The sequence below is a fragment of the Protopterus annectens genome, chromosome 9.part0, assembly GCF_019279795.1.
Source record: "Protopterus annectens isolate FY-2018-M chromosome 9.part0, PAN1.0, whole genome shotgun sequence".
Classification (NCBI taxonomy): domain Eukaryota; kingdom Metazoa; phylum Chordata; order Ceratodontiformes; family Protopteridae; genus Protopterus; species Protopterus annectens.
In genome coordinates, this window is record NC_056743.1 from 875,155,836 (window position 1) to 875,176,433 (window position 20,598).

General features: G+C 40.4%; 1 protein-coding gene across 1 annotated transcript in view; it reads right to left on the bottom strand.

Moving 5' to 3' along the window:
• Positions 1-1,371: 1,371 nt before the first annotated feature.
• Positions 1,372-20,598, bottom strand: part of LOC122811628 (probable E3 ubiquitin-protein ligase DTX3) — a 75,938-nt gene continuing 56,711 nt past the window's right edge. Inside the window, exon 4 of the mRNA XM_044083603.1 lies at positions 1,372-1,690. Within this exon, the coding sequence (XP_043939538.1) occupies positions 1,618-1,690 (73 nt within the window). The 3' untranslated portion in view covers positions 1,372-1,617. The remainder of the gene's footprint in view (positions 1,691-20,598) is intronic.

The window sequence follows — 20,598 nt, forward strand, 5'->3', positions numbered from 1 at the left end:
TGTTCTGCCAGCTGGTTGGCTGTATCTACAGCGTTTGTGTATGTGGTGCCTTGACCACCAGTTCGGAGCAGATCTGGATGCTTCCTTTGAGATTGCGGACATATGTGAAGAAGGCCTTATGATTGTCTTTAGTAGATGTGGCCAGTTTGGACTCAAAGTTTGCTTTGGAGGATTTCACTACTGCTCTTATTTGCCTGTTCAGGTTACAGAGAGATTGCTTCCAATTAGGCACCTGCTCCTTCTTAGTCCTGGATAGCAATTTTTTTCCTTTTATTATAGAGTTTATTTATTGCAGATGTCCACCAGACAGGTTTACTCTTCCTTGAGGAGGATGATGTGTTATTACTTGACAATACTTTTCAACAAGACACATCACAGCATTTTCTGTGCTGGTTTCCTTTAAAAAAGGCCAACTAAAAATGCAATTGCAGCAAGTGCAGTGACTCGAAATATAAAAGACCGAGGTACTGACTAGTGATTTTTGCAGGGTTAATTTGCTAAACGTAGCAATTACATTTTCCTTTGACCTCAAACCACAAATTCTTGGCCTATTACTTTACCAAAGCCTTTCAATGCAGTTTAAATATACTTCAGATGCTCAAGAATAACTTAGCTGCATCTCCTTGATGTTCTGACAAAAATCAATGATTTCTTTATTCGCTGTCAACCTGTAATATTATCAGAACTTTCTGATAGAAATATTGCATTCTTGTGTTTGATCAGATCAGACACTGCAATTTTGTTTTGTCCTTCCTCCATTACTGAATTAACTTGAATGAAAATGGGACATTTGATCTGGATTTTTACAGCTTTGATCCCATGACAAAATCTATACCCCCAAGTACATGGAATTTAGAGATAACGGACTGCGAGTTCAGGAAAGGATTTGACAACAATAAAACAAAAAAGCAGAGCAGTTGAATGAAGAATGAATGCTGTATACTGATATGCTTTCAACATTTTCATAAAACCAAAGTATTTAAAGGTTATTTAGCTGGCCTGCCAGTACACTAGTGATGCATTTGTCTTCACCGCTGATACTCACATTTAGATAACAGACCCAGAAGTCAAGTAAGATGAGGCAAAGGTTACTTTCTTCCATGGGGCGCTGGGATAAGTATGTGCTTCTGAAATGACCCCTGGTGAACACAAAGGACACTGAAGAGCTGCAGTAATTATCAGTTTGACTTTTAAGGGCATCAAAATCAATGCAGAATTTATTAACCTACTGATTTCCCAGCCTGCCAATAGTCAGCAGATAGTCACTTAAACGAAGGCCTGTAGGTTAGAGATATAGCACATGAAAAAAGAACACCAATAGTAAGCATAAAAATGGGGTTACCAAAAAGGAGTAATGCAAAACAGTGGTTGTCTTGTTAACCTTTTGCCTTCAAAGTAAACATTTATTAACAAAAAATATAATTCAAGTGTGCAAATACTAGTATTCCGGTCCTCCTCTTGTTTTAATGTTACCTATATTTTAATTTCATACTGACAGTGACTCAAGACCACCTTGCTGTGGCCACTTCAGGAATCTTCTCAGTACCCAGTGTTGTAAAATCACAGTAACTGTCAGCACTTAGGTGTTCTCTATGTCCACCATGATTCTGCATTATCTTAAACTGAGATTCCCTTTGCCTTCAGTTCTTCCTGGACTCGTGTCAGATATGTTGGATCAGGATATCCAAAGCTACAAGAAAAGAAAGCAACAGTTTTGTTTACAGCAGTTGCCAAGTCAGAATGTTAAAACCAGCTCTCTCAATTTCTAGATATCAGAAGTTGGTGTTTTGAATAACAAGCATAATTGCAGCAGACTAAAACACTGCTAACTACAGAACTTGTCCCATGTTCACAACAGCACATCAAAATTCAGTAACATGGCAGACATCTGCATGTACACTACCTTACACATTTCTGTCAACAAAAAAAGACAAGCTGTCTATCTAGTCTGCCATGTTAATGTAGCTAACATTTTTCACTCCTCTCTCCTATGCCCCTTTTCTGAGCTCACAGCCCATTCCAGGCCTTTCTGAAGGACTCTGGGGTTATATTGTCCAATACCCCTTTTCAGGTAATCTGTGCCTGGTATCCAACAGTCTCTATACGACAAAGCAATTTATAATATCTAGAATTAAATTTATACTCTCAATCTGGTGGTCATACTTTCTCCTCCCTTTTCCTCTTAAGCAGTATCCTATAATGCACTGTTCCCAAGTGTTTTGCACACCAACTCATACCTCCCAACCTGCAGACATTCAAAGTAGGTATAAAGGTTCTTGAAAAGCAGGTACATTCAGCCAAAAATCCGGACACCTAATTAGCATAAAATTTGAATACCAAACAGTACATAACTCTCCCCACTTCTGGTAGAAATGTGAAACACTACTCAGGAACACATTTACAAATTTGAAAGTGGCAGAACTGGCATGAAAATATATACATACAAAACCATAGAATGATATGAAAAAGGCTAACCAATAAACAATCCAGCAGTAATACTCCAGCAGCAAAGTTTTATTAAGCGCGTTCTTCTTTGTCCATACCAAGACTTCTTCAGAATAAAAACCATCAGCAAATCCCAGAATATATATATTGAACATAATTAAGTAATTATACACAAAATTAAACCAGCAAACATTTAAAAAGACAGGCATTATTAAAACTCTATCTGATCAGTGCCCTTGATTTTAAAACAGGTGCTAGGGACAATGCTTCATTCAAACCAGGTTCCAAGAACGAATTCAAAAGAAAATGCCATTTTAACTCACATAATTCAATATTTAGTTCCCACCAACCACCTCTTAATGATTTTTGAACAACTTCTAAAATACCAAATTTAAATGTAGTAAAACCAATACATTTTATTGAATGTCTAAACAAAGCATTTTTATCATTTTTATGAGCCATAGTATACCCATGCTTATATGTTTTCTCAATTGCTTTTCGGTTTTGCCAACATAAAAATACTTATAAGTTTCACACACTGCAAGGTACAAGCCTTTTGTGGCACAATTCCCAGGTCTAAATACAGCTTGAGTTCCTTCTCTTTGTCTGGGCACCAGAAATTAACTCATTACTTTAGTTGTAGCTGACAAGGGGTCTGCAGCAGGGTAATACAAAATAAAGTTATGCACTTAACATAACATTAGATCCATGTTGTCTGATTTTCACCTGGTTCAAGCATATGGGTTGTCGCATCTGACCTTGGCATCGACTCTGAAGCTTCTTCAGACCCACAGCTCTGACTCCTCCTCTATCCATAATTCTCCAGACACCACATCAGTTGTTCAAATTGAGTATATCCCCCTTTCTCTGATATCAGAACCATCCTACAGAAGGAACCCCTAAGTTAGATATTTCCAACCTGTTGAGGAATAATGGATACAGTCTCATGTGACTCTGCATAAACAGAGAATACAGAGTCTACTCAATTATCTCAAACCCATAGGTGACAATCTGGAAGGGAGTTTGAACAGGACAAAAATCAGACGACATGGATCTAACATTATGGTATGGACATAACTTTCATATCCAATGTTGTTGATTTTCATCCATTTCAAACATGAATGAAAATAAGAAAAAATGCCAAAATATGAAGAAAAATACTCTTTTAATGAGTGCTTTCGTCAGTAGATACACTTGACTTCATCAGATTACATAAAACATTGACATCACTTCCTTTTAAAAGCCAGGCACCACCACATGACCACAATTAATTTCCTCTACAGGATTCAAATTGTATTGCAACACTGTTTCTCAAGCTATAGTGCCTCTACAGGATTCAGGTTGTATTGCAACACTGTTTTAAAACTAAACATTGAAATATATAGGTTCATAGGTAGGTACTAGGCTATCTGCCCGAGGGCATTTATAAGCCTAGCCAGAGTGTGTCGGCTTTCACCGCCTTCTCTTGAAGAGTGTTAGTGAGGGGCTCTGCCTAATGTAGTTAGGAATTTTGTTCCAAAGCATGGGAGTCTCTGTGACAGGAATCTATCCCTCCAACATGTTCTAATTATTGTTGTGGCGAGGTTTAGCTCACTAGAGCGCGTGGCTCGCAGTGACTTGGATTTCTTTAGGTGGAGCATGTCTATCAATTCTGAGTTGGACATGGCTTTGTAAGTCAGGCAGAGATCACCTATGAGTAAGCGATATGCCACTGAGTACAGCCGGAGTTTTTTCAGTCGGGCTGCATAGGACATATGTTTGAGGCCAGTAATCCTCTTGGTGAGGTGCTTTTGTGGTCTTTCAAGCTGTTGGAAGTGTCTTGTGAGGTACATCCCAAATGGGGCATTGTATGATGGGTCTGATGAGTGACGAGTAGAGGGGCACTATAACCTCTTTATTTCTAGATGCAAACCCCTTAGTAATTAGATGGGCCACATAGAAGGATTTCCTAACTACTTTCGCAATGTGATTGTAAAGGAGAGATTACTATCTACCTGGGTCCCCAGATCTCTTATTACCTCTTCTGTATTAAGGGGGCTGCCACTTACGTGGTAATTCGTGGGTGTTTTGTTTTTCCCAAACGGGATGACTATGCATTTTTCGGCATTTAGCTTGAGGCCATGACTTTGACACCAGGTGTATGTCTCAGTAAGGCCTTTTTGGAGGATGTCCGTGTCAGCCGGAGAGTCAATTATGGCTCCCAGTTTGCAGTCATCGGCGAACTTGGTTATCCATAGTCCTCCTGCGTTTGCCTGTACTTCTGAGAAATATATGCCGAACAGTAGGGGTCCCAGAACTGAGCCTTGCAGGACACCACTTGTGACTGGTTTAGAGTCAGACCTGGAGCCCGCTATTCTTACCATGTGAGTTCTGTCTGTAAGCCAGTTGGCAACCCATCTTGTGACGTAGGGGTTTATGTTCAGGCTGGTGAGTTTTTCTACAATACCCGAGTGAGGAATGGTGTCAAATGCCTTGGCGAGATCAAGGTAGGCTGTGAGAACCACCTTTCCCTCGTCTATGGCATTGGTAACTGTCTCGAAGAAGTCAACCAGGTTTAGTAGGCATGATCTGCCCTTAAAGCTGAACTGGGTCGGGTCAGGTGTTTGGAGGTTCTCAATGTCTTTGTTAATGAGTTCCATGATGATGTGCTCCACAGCCTTGCAGACCAGGCTAGTCAGGCTTATGGGGCGATAGTAACCAGGGTCAGTTGTGGCTCCTCCTTTGTGGAGCGAAATAACCATTGCTGTGCGCCATTCTATGGGCACGTAGCCTGTGGAGAGGGTGAGGTTGAACAGCGTGTTTAGGTGGGGGGTTAGTTCGTTCTGTAGTTCGTGCAAGACGCAGCCTGGGACACCATCTGGCCCGATTGATGCTGTGTTTTTGGCTTTTGAAAGGGTTGTTTTCACCTGTGCTTCTGTGATTTCCGGGACACTACACTTTTCCAGTATTGCTGTGGGCCCTTTTGAAGGTGAGAGGGAGGTGAAGTTTGCACTGAATCTATCTGCCAGTATGTTGGCAATATCAGTAGGTTCAATATATTTTGTGCTATTTTGCACTATCTCAGAGCATATCTGCGAGTTGCTACTTAGATTTTTGACATAGCTAAAGAAGGCTTTGTGGTTATCTTTCGAGTCCTTGGCTATTTTTCTTTCAAAGTTAGCCTTGGATGATTTTATGAGGGACCTTATTTTCTTACTGATACTGATCAGGGATGTCTTTCCTTCTTGGGATTTGCTTTTTTTCTGAACTAGTTTCCTCCTTTTGTTGTATAACCTGTTTATGGCAGGGTCCACCAGACTGGTTTCCTTCTCTTAGGGGAGTGAGTCTTGGTTTTGCTAGGGATGGCACGATACATGCATCCTTGTAGGTGCTCATAGAGTGCAATTGTAAAGGATTCTGCATCTTGGGCAGTGTTATCATTTAGCGTGGGGGCTGTGAAACTTACCACCTCTGACTTAAGTAAGGTGAAGTTTGCTTTAGAAAAGTTTTTCACTGTGGTTTCCTTGGTTGGGGGTGGTGGCGGGGTGTGGACATCCAGGGTGATTAGTTTAGGGTCTGATCTAACCAGTGATGGGTTGACCTCCGGTACGGAGCACCTGTCGCCCATGTTGGTGATGACCAGGTCCAATATGTTGTGGCCTCTAGTAGTGGAGTTTACCAGCTGATCTAGGGCATTTGAGTTGATAAATTCCAGGAAGCGCTGAGCCTGGTGATTTGTACCCAAGTAGTTTTCCCAGTTAATGGTAGGGTAGTTGAAATCTCCCAAGATCAGGGTGTTCGGTACGACCTTCATGTTTTCCAGTGTCTCCAGAAAGGCGGAGTGGTGGTCCTGGGTCATGGAGGGTGATCTGTAGCAGGCCACAATTTGCATTGCAAATTTGCCCGATGTTAGCTGCACATGGATGATCTCAGAGGTTTCATGCTGCGCCACTAACCTGGAGGAATGGGTATCCTTGATGAATATGGATACACCCCCTCCTTTTGTGTTTCGATCCATGTTCCGTGGCCGAAATGTGTGGTATGAGTTGTAGCCCGGTAGTGCTGGAGTGCTCTCTGGAGCCTTGAACCAGGTTTCAGTTACTGCACAGATGTCGACGTTCTCCATACTTAGGAGTGCTTCGAGCGCATGCATTTTGAGATTTAAACTCCTGGCGTTGAGTAGCATTAACCCTCAGTTTTAAGGAGGTGGGTTTGAATTTTGAGCCTTGCCTAAAAATGGCACTATGGGGGCAGCAAGAGCCTTGGCCAATATTCAAAAGCCAAGGGGTGCTGGAAAATCAGCGTTTAGGCGGAAAACAGTTAAGTACAGCAAGAAAATACAGAAAACTGATACTCAATCACTCCAAAGTCTCTCTTTTAAGCTAGAAGGCTTGTATCAGTTTAAGGCTTTCCAGTACGTTAGTTAGGAAAGATGGGAAACGAGCGCAGATGTGGTCTTTTAAACCAGAAAGTTGAAAGAGATGGACAACTTCCCGAATGGTCAATAAGCTACAATTCTTGGGCCAAGAACCACTCCTCTTGTGGTAGACAGGCTACCTAGTACTTACCACTCCCACTGATAAGCTAGAAGGCTGCACTCCCAACATAAGGGCTTGGAAGGCTCAGAAGCTTACAAACAGTCCTGGATACAGCAAATCTGTACCTGGACTAGACAAGTTACGAGAATGGTGGGGATCAAGCACAAACACGGGCTTTAAAACAAGAAACTTGAGAGAGATGGAAAAGAAAACTGCCCAAACGGCCAAAAATCTGCAATTTCTGGGCCAGAACCACTCCTCTTGTGGTAGATAGGCTACCTAATGCTTACCACTCCCACTGATAAGCTAGAAGGCTTCCCTCCAACATAGAAAGGCTTGCGGGGCTCAGAAGCTTACCAACAGTCTTGGATACAGCAACTCTGTATCTGGACTAGGCTAGTAACAGGAAAGGTGGGAAACAAGCGCAAGGGCGGCTTTTAAACCAGAAAGTTGAAAGAGTTGGGAAAAACTGCCCAAATGGCCAGTAGCTACAATTTCTGGGCCAGGAACCACTCTTACAAAGAGTCCAGGATACAGCAAATCTGTACCTGGACTAGACTAGTAACAGGAAAGGCAGGAAACAAGCACAAAAACAGGCTTTTGAGTCAGAAGGTTGAAAGAGATGGAAGAGCTTCCCAAACGGCCAATAAACTATAATTTATGGGCCAGAAACCTCTTCTCCTGTGGTAGATAGGCTACCTAGTGCTTACCACTCCCACTAATAAGCTAGAAGGCTTCCCTCCAACACAGAAATGCTTGGGGGGCTCAGGAGCTTACAAACAGACCTGGATACAGCAAGTCTGTATCTGGACTAGATAAGTTACAGGAAAGGCAGAAAATAAGCTAGGATTTTTTTTTTTTTTGTTAACAGAAAAGCAGCTAAAACAGCAGTAAATACATTGCAGGCTAGCACATGTACATCAATATTATGGCAAATACAGTTTAATTAAATTAAATTAACAAATGACTAAAAAACAAGTGCAGAAGGCAGTAAATTAGAAGGCTACATACAAGCAGTAATAAGTGCAGAGTAAGAACAACTGAACAGATAACAGCCCGCAGAACAGCAACTAAGACAGTTATAGTAAGAGCAGCTGAATATATATATATATATATATATATATATATATATATATATATATTTTTTTTTTTGTGAGGGAGGGAACATAGCAGGATTAAGAGGCTACAGGGATTGTCCTTCTCAAATGCTCTCTTTGTACACAGTAGAAGTGCCTATGATCTCACTGCACTCAGTTGACTGAGCAAATGAGATAGGCTCAGAAGGAGTATCCAAATACAAACTTACAAGAGGGGCGGGCAGTTTCAAAGCCACCAAGACAAGAACTGGGATGGTGGGTGGGAAAAACAGTGGAGACACAACAGACAGAAACAGAAAACAATACAGCACCACTATAAATAATAGGCAAGTGTATAAAGTGGCAAAATATGTACTTATCAGTTATGTGAAACTTGATTAAGAAATAATAATAAAAAAAATTGCAAGACAAAACAAACTGCAATAGTGTTTGTTCTTCGCAGTAACCCATATGTATAAATAAATAAACATCAATCCAGCATACCGTTGATACACTAAGACAGTATAAAAAGATGTATTATAAACATACATTGATCACATTTTCCCCTACTTTCCTTATTTGCTTTGCAAGTTAAAACATTACAAAACTATCAAAGATAAAATACAGCTTTCAGTTTTAAATAACTAGATAGGGAAATAATATCATTCAACCCAGGGGAGTTGTTGGCATTAAATCTTAACTGCCACATACATTCTCTAAATTTGAGAAACAATTCTCGCGAACCCCTCCTGTTGTTAAGAACAACTTGGTCAAAGGCAATAAATTTAAACCTATGATCAGGATTTTCCTTGATGTGCAATGCCAATGCATTTTTTCCATTGGCTTTTTTAATATCATAATTGTGTTGGTATACACACACTTTGAAAGCCTTTTTAGTCTTACCTATATAAAATCCTTCACAGGATTGACATAAGGCTGCATAAACTACAAAAGTGCTGTTACAATTCAACCTATGGTTCAAATGTATTAGACCACAATGTGGAATATGTAAGGTGTCCGTTTCAAAAATACTGGAACACTGTGTACAACGACCACATTTGTTCATCCATCTTTTTCCACAGGTTTTATAACCCTCTGCGTTTTGTTCAAGTAAATTTTTAAAACAAGCATCTTTATTATATACAACACATGGCTTTTCCCTCATATTTTTTAACAATTATTGATCTTCTCTAAAAATAAACAATTCTTATTTAATATGTCCATGATGTCATAAAATAATGGGTTATAAGTTAAAATAAGGGCCTTGCTGAAATCTTGGGTCATGTTTGTATCTTCACTCAAAATGTTAATATTAGGGGTAACAATACCAGATGTATCAGTCCCTAATAATGGAAAAAAGTGTCTACATACCCTTTTTTCCATGACCTCATTAAGAATTGGTTCAATAAAATTGTTAGGATACCCTCTTTGTTGTAACATACCCCTCAACTTGTTCCTCTCTTCATAAAATATTTCTATGTCACTGATCATGCATGTCAATCTAACACATTGGCCTTTGACAAGTGACTTTTTTTGAAAGTCAGGGTGTCCACTCTCATAGTGTAAGAGGGTATTAGAATATGTGGGTTTTCTGTATATTGTGGTTTTAAAGTTCTGTTCTACTTCATTTTTGATAATAAATATATCCAAAAATTGATTTTGTCATTGCTTTGTTCCATAGTGAAATTTAAAAAAGATGTACTAGTATTTAAAAATTCAAAAAATATCTGTAATTAATTTTCACTACCTTCCCAGAATATTAATATATCGTCCAAAAATCTCCCATAGAATTTACACAGCTTGAATAGCTCTGAAGTGAATACCTGAGTGAGTTCCCACTGGGCCAAAACTATATTGGCAAACAGGGGGGCACAGGCCACCCTCATTGCTACACATGTTGTCTGTTTAAATAGCTGGTTCTCAAATATGATGTAATTGTTGTTAAGGACCAATTCCATTAAAGTTCTAAACATTAATATCCTTTCATGCCATATATTTGTGTTAGTGCATAAAGAAATCACAAAATAGGTCAAGGCCCTCTTCATGTGGTATTACGCTAACTAAATCTTTTATATCAATGGTAGCCAAAATTAATTTCTTACTATATAATTCTTTCTTGATTTTCTTCAAACAATCCCACGAATCCTTGAGTATATGTTGGTAATCAAGAAGCATAGATTTTAAATGAAAATCAAGAAACTTGGCTAAAGGTGTTGTTTTCCATGATTTTGCATTCACAGTAGGCCTGGGGGGTCTGATGCTTTTATGTATCTTGGGGATTCCAAATATTGTTGGAGTTTTGGGGTACATTTGTGTTAGAAAGCTATGTTCTTCCTTTGTTATCTGATAGTTAAATAATAAATCATTCAAAGTGACATCAATATTTCTGTTAGCTATATTAAACTAATTTAGAGAGCTTTCCACATAACAGTCTCCATACAGAACCCCCAACATTTTATCTATGTACATTTGTTGATCCACCAAACCTCCCCCCTTATCAGGCCTCATAATTCTAATGGATTTATTGGAACAAATACTCTGGAAAAGTCTTGTTTCACACTCTGTTAAATTAAATGTAGTAATTTCGGATTTTTTAACAACATTCTGATATCATTCATACACATATTTTCAAATAAATGAAGAGTAGGGCGGGGTGGAGGGTTGAATGTACTCGTTCCTGTACAACCCTTAACTGGTTCATAGATACCATTCTTCTAAAAAGAAGCAATTTAAATTTAATTTCCTAGTATATATATTTAAATCTAGGAGATACTTGTCAACATTAACATTTCTTAATGGTACAAAATTCATGCCCTTTTCAAATAAAGAGGTCCATTCACCAGTAACAGTTTCACTACTGTAATTGTAAATCGTAAAATCATTATGTTCATTAGTCACAACAGTACACACTTCATGTTCAACATCACTATTTTCAGATACTAGAAGCGTCTCTCTGTTCTACCCCCCTCCCTGAATAACCATTTCTCTGTCCATATTGGTAACCCCCATTCGTACTGTTCCAGTCCCTGTTGGCACCCTGTTGCCTCTGGTTGCGGATCCTTTTGCATCTTCTGGGGGATTCCCCTAAAGGGGCATTATCCATTTCAAGTTCATTAGACATAGCTGGAGTGTCTTCCAAGTTGTTAATATTCTGCTGCACACCACAGATCCCTCCCACATCACTGCCATAAGTAAGTATTAACTGTCCTTGTCTAAATTTTCCACTCTCATTATCTAACACTCTGTCTGTGGCCACCCTGCTGTACCAAGGTTTAGCCACTTTATTCCGATTAATTTTCACAGTATTAATAGATGTCTCTCATGTAGTACCTGGTTAAAGAAACCATTATAATTGTGGATGCCATGAGGCTTAAAAGATGTAGAATTAACCTTGCTGATGGTGATGGGTAATGTAATACTTGTATGGCTGTGAGACACAGTGACAGAACTCTGGACTGGGGAAGATTGACTATCTGCAGACTGGTATCTAGGTGGAATCCTATAAACTCTACAATCTGTGGTGGAGTCAGTCAACATTTTGGTAGATTTACAGTTACCTCTAAGTCCAGTAACAACTGGAGGACCTGGCCAGGTGACACAGCAGTAGATGGTTTGAGGCATCAGTTAGGAGCCAAATGTCGAGGTACTCAGATCCCCAGCAGACACAGGTATGCTGCTACCACTGCCATAATCTTGGTGAACACTCCGGCGGCTGTGATGAAACCAAAAGGCAGTGCTCGGAACTGATAGAGATGGCTCCAAGCTGGAAGTGGAGAATTCTGGAGTGATTTGTTATTTTGACTTGATAGTAGACATCCTGCAAATCTATGAATCACATCCAATCGTCCTTCCTCAGAAGAGGTAAAATGGACTGAATTGCAACGATCCAAAATTCTGTCTGAGATCCAGAATGGGTCGGAAGTCCTTTGTTTTCTTTGGTATTAAAAGAACTTTGAAGAGACTCTGGACTCTGTTCATGGAGAACCGGTTGGATGATGCTTTTTTTCCAGCAGCTTTGAAATTTCTATGGCTTCTAAGTCCCACTGACCGAGTGGAACATCAGGGACTTTCTTCTTTCTTTGAGGTGCAAGGGAAAACAGAATTGAATGGCCTTTGGATATTATCTTTAGCACCCAAGAATCTGAACTTACTCTATGCCAGGCTTGAAGATGCAAAGACAGGCATCCCCCTGACTGCCTCCAGATTGGAGCTGTCAGGCAACGATTCAGGAGTGCTAATAGGCTTTCTCAGTAAAAGAACCATGAAAGCCCTGGTTATATGGTCCACCTCTGCCTCTAGGGCATCATCCATTAGAATTACCTTCCCCTCTGCCATGGGAAGGTCTATCACTTGGGGAGTCATGGTAAGAACTCTGTGATTTATGGAACCATATTTTCTTCCCCAATCTCTGGTTCTTAAAGAAAGATCTTTGCAGGGTTGGGAAACAGACTCCCACTGCAGGGAGATCCTTACCATTCTGTTAACTCCTGGTGATTGTGTCTTTACCCTCTGGTCCAAATAAAGTTGAGCCATCATAGGGAACATTCACAAAGGATGAATTAAAGCCTTTCACAAAGTCTCAATCCAGGTGGAGCAGCACATGGTAATGTCGGTGCTTGCTGCTTTGCCATGCCATCAGCTGCATTGGAGAGCAAGTGCATGGTCATATTTGAGGTGGACTGTAGGATGGAAAGCTGAGAGTCCACTGTTTTCTGAACACCGACAGGCAATACCCCCAAGAGGAATTTGGTGATCTCTTTGGTCGAGTCTGTCTGGAATATAATTCAGTGAACTAAATGCAAAAGTCACTGATACATAGGCCCAATTCCCAAATCTGTCCATCATCTTAGATTCTCTGTTAGGAGGATGAACTGTTTCTTTTCAAATGACTGCTGCTACCACCATAGCATCTACTGGTGGACTCTTACTTCAGTATTTCCTGTTCTTAGGCACAGCCAAGTTGGGATCCGCTTTTTTGGGAACGGGTTCCACCACATCAGGATCCTTCCATGCCCACTGAGCCATAAGATCGATAAGGGGATCAATGGGTGGTACCATCCAGGATGATGTTGGTCCGGAACCAAAGGCTTCCAAGAGTACTGACTCATCAGGTGAAGAGTCTTGGGAAGACCAATCTCCTCTCTGCTTCAATTTCAGAATACTGCCAAAAGCCAATGTATTCAGTGAATGACACTGGATATGAGTCTAAGTGCTTCTGTTTGCTTGTCCACTTTCTGTGAATACCTTCTTGGCAAGCAACAAAACGTTCTGAAATCAGAAGGGGAACTGACAAAGCTGATCTCCTCAGAAGCCACTAGGACTGGCTGTCCCTGACCAACAAGATAATGAGGACAGGACGCAGACCACAGTTAGGGTATGGGTGCAGCCATACTGGTTGGAGACACCTTTTCTTTGAAAAAAAAAAGCCTTGAAGGCCGAAGCCACCACCAACACTGAGGATATCCATCAGTCTGAGGAATAAAGGGAACCCTTAGCACTAGTGACTCTTGGCCCTGAAGACAATCTTGGATATAATCTATCAAAGCCCCAAGAGGGATGGACTGCTCTAAGAATCTTGGTGTTGACCCATGCCCCCCCCCCAGAACTTGGTGGCAAAGTTTGGCTCAGAGTGTCTTCTTGATTTGATGGCATCGGTGTCAAAAGTGGAGGGTAGCAGACAGCATCAAAGTTAACTGAAGCTCCAGTGCTGACAAAGGTGCTCTAGTTCCAGTCGGATCCAATAACACCAGACCAGAAGGACGGATTGATACGGATTCAAGGGGGGGGGGAGTACAATGGCCAGTGCTCAGTACCTTCCTGGAGGACAGTACCAGGATAAGCCCAAGCTGGATTTGCATCCTCAAAAACTTTCTCATCATCCTGTCGACATCCAGCTCCATTAGACTTTGAGATAAATAGATGATGCCACTGATGGTGATCTGGAGTATCTCCTCTCATGGAGAATTGAGGAGTGCAGTCTGAGCATCACTGGTATCAGTGAGTATCTAGCTCTTGGCAAAGGTGATCAAACCCGCAAGTTGTTGGATCCGATCTTGGAGAAGTTTTGGGTCTGACCTGAGTGAAGTGCTTTCTGGCAGTCTTGACTGGAGATTTACTCTTTTCTTTCTCTCTCTTAGCCTTATCCTTGTCCACCTCTTTCTCTTGCCCCTTATCTTTAGATTTAGACCGGTCTTGCTTCTTAGAAGGAGCGCAGAAGAGGTCAAAGGAATAGCACCTGTCTGTGCCGGAAGGAACCCTTAAGAACTAGCTTGTCCCTTCATGTTTTCCATGGCCCACTCTAGCAATGCAGCCTAGCATGTTACTGACCTTGTTAACAGCTTTCAACTGTTGTAAAGGGCTATCTGGTATCAAGGTCCATTTACATTATTTCATCCCCAAGAACACAACTCTGTTTTGATTCAATGTTGTCATCTTTTATTATTATGTGCTCTCCTCATCTACTTTTCAGCACTACTTTAAATATACTACTACATCTGTGTGATCATTACTTATTCTGGAACAAGAAACAGCTGAATTCATTCTTAACACGAGGCATCCTGGTCTTACTACTGTAATCTAAAGTTTCTGAATATTCCCAGTAATGTATCTTCACTGTCTCATTTTATCTTGCGTGTTACTATTCCTTGTTTGTCCATTATTTATTCCTCCAATGTTTATCTTCTAGTCCCAGCAGTTATGCTGCAATATTTGTAGCCACTATGTTGGTGAACTAAATTTAAACTTTTTTTGTAGGAAGTATTAAGCCAGCTGAAAAAAAATCACAACATATCTACTACATTTTAAAAGGCATTTAAAAATAAAGACTTAAAAAAACTCAAGTTATGCATACTGAAATATAACAATATGAGACAGCAGAGGACAATAAAACTGCTGCCTAGATAATCAGCTATAGGAATCTCTGGAGTATGCAACAAAAACAATATTTGTAACATCAAAATAATGTAAAATACAAAATAAAGAATTCTGAGTCAAATACAAATAAGGTTAAGCCAGCACCATGATGAATACAGATAAAAGCTCCCACTGGGGTCTAGAGAACTACGGACCAATAGAAACATGAGCAGTGGAGAAACTGGCAAGGGGGAACAAGGAAAGAGCATCTATAACCAGCTCACCCATCTCAGAAAGTGGGAGAAGGATTGACTTTCTGCTACGCTGGTCTGCAGCAAAAGCTATGGTCACCTACAGCAGCATGGTGGGTCATGGTGTGTGCACAAACACAACAAGCAATGTAAGGCAATGTAACTAGAAATCTGAACATGTGAAGCAATACACAATATTCTCAGACTGACACTGCTGTCCACATTTTAACAGTGCAACTGCAAGATCTGCAAGAGGCGTGGATGGGGGGTAAAAAAATGAACATTCTGGCCATCAACAGGTATAGTTCTGCTGCCCAGAAGCTGCCATCAAATGCAGGTGTATGCAGGTGTTGGGGAGGGTGAAGCGAAACGCTCAGGCCATCAGAATAAGGAGCACCCGGGATTTGAAAGTGTGGAGGCAAGGAGCCTAACTCCCTTCATGATTGCATGGATGACTATTCTTCTAAACATCTCACTCCTCTTGTGGAAACAAATGGGCTCAGGGTCTGTGGGAGGAGGTAATAGCCGTTTTGACAGCAAAAAATGACCTGGGAAATAACTAAGAGAAGAGACTGATACAAGCAAATACCGAACCATGACTAATACTCTATAATGTTTACTACAAAAATAGTGCAACTCTAGATATAAATCTGACTATGGAAAGAAATGCTGTGGGTAGCTTTAAAAGTTAGGCAGGCCATTACTGGATATATTACTTGTATAATAATTTACTTGAATGACTAACTGCATATTTTAAGATACAATGATCACTTAGTGTTCTTCCAGATTAAAGACTAAAAGGAGGGATTTCAGAGCCAAACAGACAAGAAAAAAAGAGGCATGCAACAAAGAAAGCAGAAAAGTGGAGTAATCTAAAGAACGCAAGCAGAAAATCAAACTTTCCTAAAAGGAAAAAAAGCATGCAAAATACAGCGCAATTATCTAGAAAAGACTAACCCCTGGATTCAACAAAGCCTACACTAAGTTTATACTGTTCTGAGTGAACAGACAACACAAACATAACTCACACCTTCTTCCTCCTAATTTTAGTTTTCATACTGATATTCTTGCAGCTTTAAATGATGACAGGGATTTGTAAAGTTACCACAAATAATAGACTACATGTACACAGTCTAATTTTTCTGAGTGACTAGAAAGCACAAAAAAAATTGATAAGAATTTTATTGAATACATATTGTGTAGGCTTTATTGAATCTGGCCCTAATTAAAAACAAAAAAAATATGGTTGCCAATAAAAAAAAAAGAGTGTCTTAATACAGATAAGTAAAGCAGATAGCTTTTGAATTCAGATACTGATCAGTTACGTAACTGATTATTCTGCACGATTCATGAGAGGTGTACATAAAGCAAACTTTACATTGTGATTTATTTTATTTGTATTTATTTTCCATGGTAGTGCACTGATCTCCATGGACCTTTTTCTAGCTTAGCCCAGGAGAGGTGTCTGGTTAAGTGACTTGCTTAGAATCACACAGTTAGGCAATGAAGGCTGAGAGAATCAAACTTTGTACCACTGGACCACAGGAGACAGCTTGTTAACAACTCCTTAATCCACTAAGCCAACTGCCAGACTGCACAAGAATATCATATGGCACAAGGTCAATAGTGGCACTAACATCTAGATGTGATGTCATTTTTGTGTCTGCATGCACACACATGTGGGTGTGGGTGTATACATACACACAACTGTGTGTGTGTGTGGGCATGTGTGTGTGTGTGTGTGTGTGTGTGTGTGTGTGTGTGTGTGTGTGTGTGTGTGTGTGTGTGTGTGTGTGTGTGTGTGTGTGTGTGTGTGTGTATGTGTGCATGCATGCTTTTTTATCCTTCCCCCCCCACTGTCTGTAACCATCAGTCCTCCATGATCATCCTACTCGTTCTCCACAGGGCAAGAGCCAACTGCTAGGTCAACATTTAAGCAGATATCAGGGCTTTCTCTAATAAGCCCTAGCACCATCCCCTGAAGTTAAAATGGGCACCCCGTGATACAACAGGCACCTACTATGCATTGTCCCTGCCATACCTCTCAAATGTACATATTTTTACAGAATGTCCAGATTTTTGCCTCATACTTTGGTCCATTTTTCATAAAATTGTGGTTTCTGGAAAATCATTGGCATTTCATTAAAGACTGAAATCAGAAAATAATGACAGATGTTTCAGTTTCAGACTTCATACCCTTCATAAAAAAATTCATGCTAATGCAAAACATGTTCTATCAACTTTCTAAATTTGTAGGAGCCATATTTAAAAACTGTCCCTATTTTTGGGCGTATGACACCCATTATTTATGTTTCAGCCCATATTCTAATGATGGCTGCCATCTCTGACTTAAATAAGCTAAGCTTATATTTCCATTGATGGCTGTTTTGTCTGCAAACCTCCAGAAGCATGTAGCAAAACATCCACTGAATCATCAGTCTCTTCTTTCACAGTAGACGAGACTGCATTTGTAGCTCACTCACCCCTACCCTCCCTGTCCAGCTCTTCCAGCACCTAGGCCATTAATCCAACTCAAGTCATATGGGTCATAGTCTACACTTTACTCCTCTATGCTACAGAAACAAGTGAGATATAAATTATTAACAATAACAACAAAACAGCAGCTGATGTCAGGGCTTTAATTTACAAATATATGGCACATATAACAGCCGCCGCACTCAAAACTGAAACTAAGAGAGCTAGTAAAACTATTACACATTAAAGAAGTGGCAAGCAAAAAGGTAAAAAAATCTTAAGTGAAATTTCTTTCCTTAGGTTCACACAACTGAGCTTTAACTACAATTATACCTAAATAATAACGGTAGCTGTAATATCATATAAAACCACTAGATGGCAGAAACATGTTATTAAACTCTCTTACACACCCTACTGCATCACAACCAAAAGATGTGTGGACAAAACAGAGTAGTAGCAGTGCGAAACTCCAATTCAACTTCAAGTCATGAAACATTTCAAGATCTTCAGGTACTTCTTAACAGCACTGCTGTATGTGAGTAAAATTATGTAACAAGAGTTTGGTTAGAAATGCCAGCTTTCTTCTTAAATCATATGCTTTTCAGAAATATCTAATTTACAACTTTCCTAATTTGTCATGGCCAAGTTAGAGAAATACAAACTTGAGTCTCTCTTGAAAAGAGGCGACTAGTTTAGTGGGACTAATCCAGTCAACAAAGGGTAAATAAATAAAAAATTACTTTGAAAACAGACTCTGTACTTCTTTGTTGAGTGGTACTGTTTATCAAAACAGTCAGAAATCTGAATTCATACCTCATGTTGTCACCAGTTCAGTATGAGCCTAAGGATTCTTAATTTACAGGCTCGTACAGAGTGAGAAAATCAGTCCTTGGGATTCAAAAACATGCACAACACAATCACAGTATGCTTACTGCTGGTAAGAATCATAGCACAACACGAACCAAGGCTATTTATCAATTAACTAGATGAAATTCACTGCCCATTCCACTGCTAACTAAAAACCCACCTGCAAAAATCACTTGCAGTGAAGGAGGAAATATCACAACTGCAGCTAGAAGAGAAAAGAGACAGGCAGAGGGCATGGATGCACCTCAGTGCATGCACATAACCTATGTCACAACCATATGGGAAAGCTAGCAAACCACATTAAAGGGCCTATTGCAGTGTTTAAATCTTTTTGACCATAAAAAGGGGTGAAAATAGGTGTATAGAGCAACAGAAAAAATGGGACCCAGATGAACATACACAAGGGAAACAGGGAGTGTAAGAATGGGAGTGGGGAGGAAGGAAGGGTATGTATTTTTGGGAATATGGGAACGCATGCATTGCAATGAAAAGTTATGGTAAGAGGATGAAGTTTACAAGCAGCGCACAATAACAAACATAAATACATAAAGAAAAAAGAGCACTAGGCAAGATGCTGATATACTATGGGATTTTGGGACACTGGAATTATAAACTCTCAGACTAAGGGAGGACACTGGCGATGGGAAGGACTGGACAACAAACAAGCGAGGGCAGTGACACACAAGGAAGAGGTATACTAGGATGGGGGATAGGGTGGGCATGACCTTGTGTATCACACTGCCTGTGCAATACCCAGGGAGAGGTCAGTCAGCACCCTGACCATCTTCCCAAATGGGTCCAACCTGAGGTGGTGATAGCTAGAACAGGCAGCAATGACAATCTGATAGCCATAAGAGGACCCTTTCCGGGCAACCAATGTGGGCTTCCAGCCAATGTTCTATCAGCATCCCCACCACCTCCACTGACTCCCTGCATCTGACGTACTGCTAACCCCTAGCAGTGCCACCACAGGTGGTCCCATCTGGTGAAGCCTAACTATAGGTGACCAGGTCTCTCTTGTTTGTCTCTCCACTTCATGCAGTGGAGAAACGCTCCTGGAACTAAGTGAAGTGAGTGCAGACTGTGCCCCCATGCAGACATACAGCAGCTAAATAATAAATGCACTTACAATTACTGTATTAAGAAACAATATGCACCCCTTTCCCTGCAAAACCTCATTATTTGCCTCTGATACAGAAGGCTGCTCTCCATAATACCCTCTCAAGACAGGAAAATAAGGAACAAAGTATATGCACCCCTTTCCCTGCAAAACCTCATTATTTGCCTCTGATACAGAAGGCTGCTCTCCATAATACCCTCTCAAGACAGGAAAATAAGGAACAAAGTATTACATTACATGCTCAAAATCATCATACTGATAAAGTATGAGGACCAGTGAATGAATAGTCAGGTAATATAATACAATGTATCTAGGGTGCCCTTGCTCTGACCTTTTCTTCCCATCATCTAAGGTTAGGAAGATACCTTCTCAGCTCTCTGTAGTGATGCTAAAACTTTCATCAGAGCAGGGTATGCCATAGGCATTAAACACTGCCGTAGTAAGACTGTGCCAGGCATCTACTTTCTATTGGAGATCCTTATAAAAGTCCCCATTCAAGAAATCCCACTGGTCTCTATTCAGCAAAAACAAGAATATTTTACTTTCCTTACTGCAACACTAGGCAGCCTGGGCAACTTCAGTGCCTTTGGAAGCCATGGCCGTTCACCAAGTTGCATTCGAAAGAATTCTGGTAGCCCTCGTGTTCACACTTATTGACTTTTTTCTGCACGTGATGCACACCCCAGGGCAACTTATTAGCATAAACTATCATGGTGCCACAATTATGAAGAGCACTGAGTGCTGGCATGACATGATGCCGTTAGGGTGTGAAGAGTGGCAATGGAAAGTGTATAGTGCATATGTGTTGCCCCCACTATGGCAACATTTTTGCTTTTTAGTGTGTCCATCAGATACAAAAGTAAACTACTTTTCCCTCATCCCTGCAGGGGTCATTTGTGAACATTCTTGGTGCAGTGAATAGCTGAAAGCGTAAGGCAGGGAACTGATAATATGATCTAGACACATAAAACCTTTAGAAACATCTGAAGTCTAGA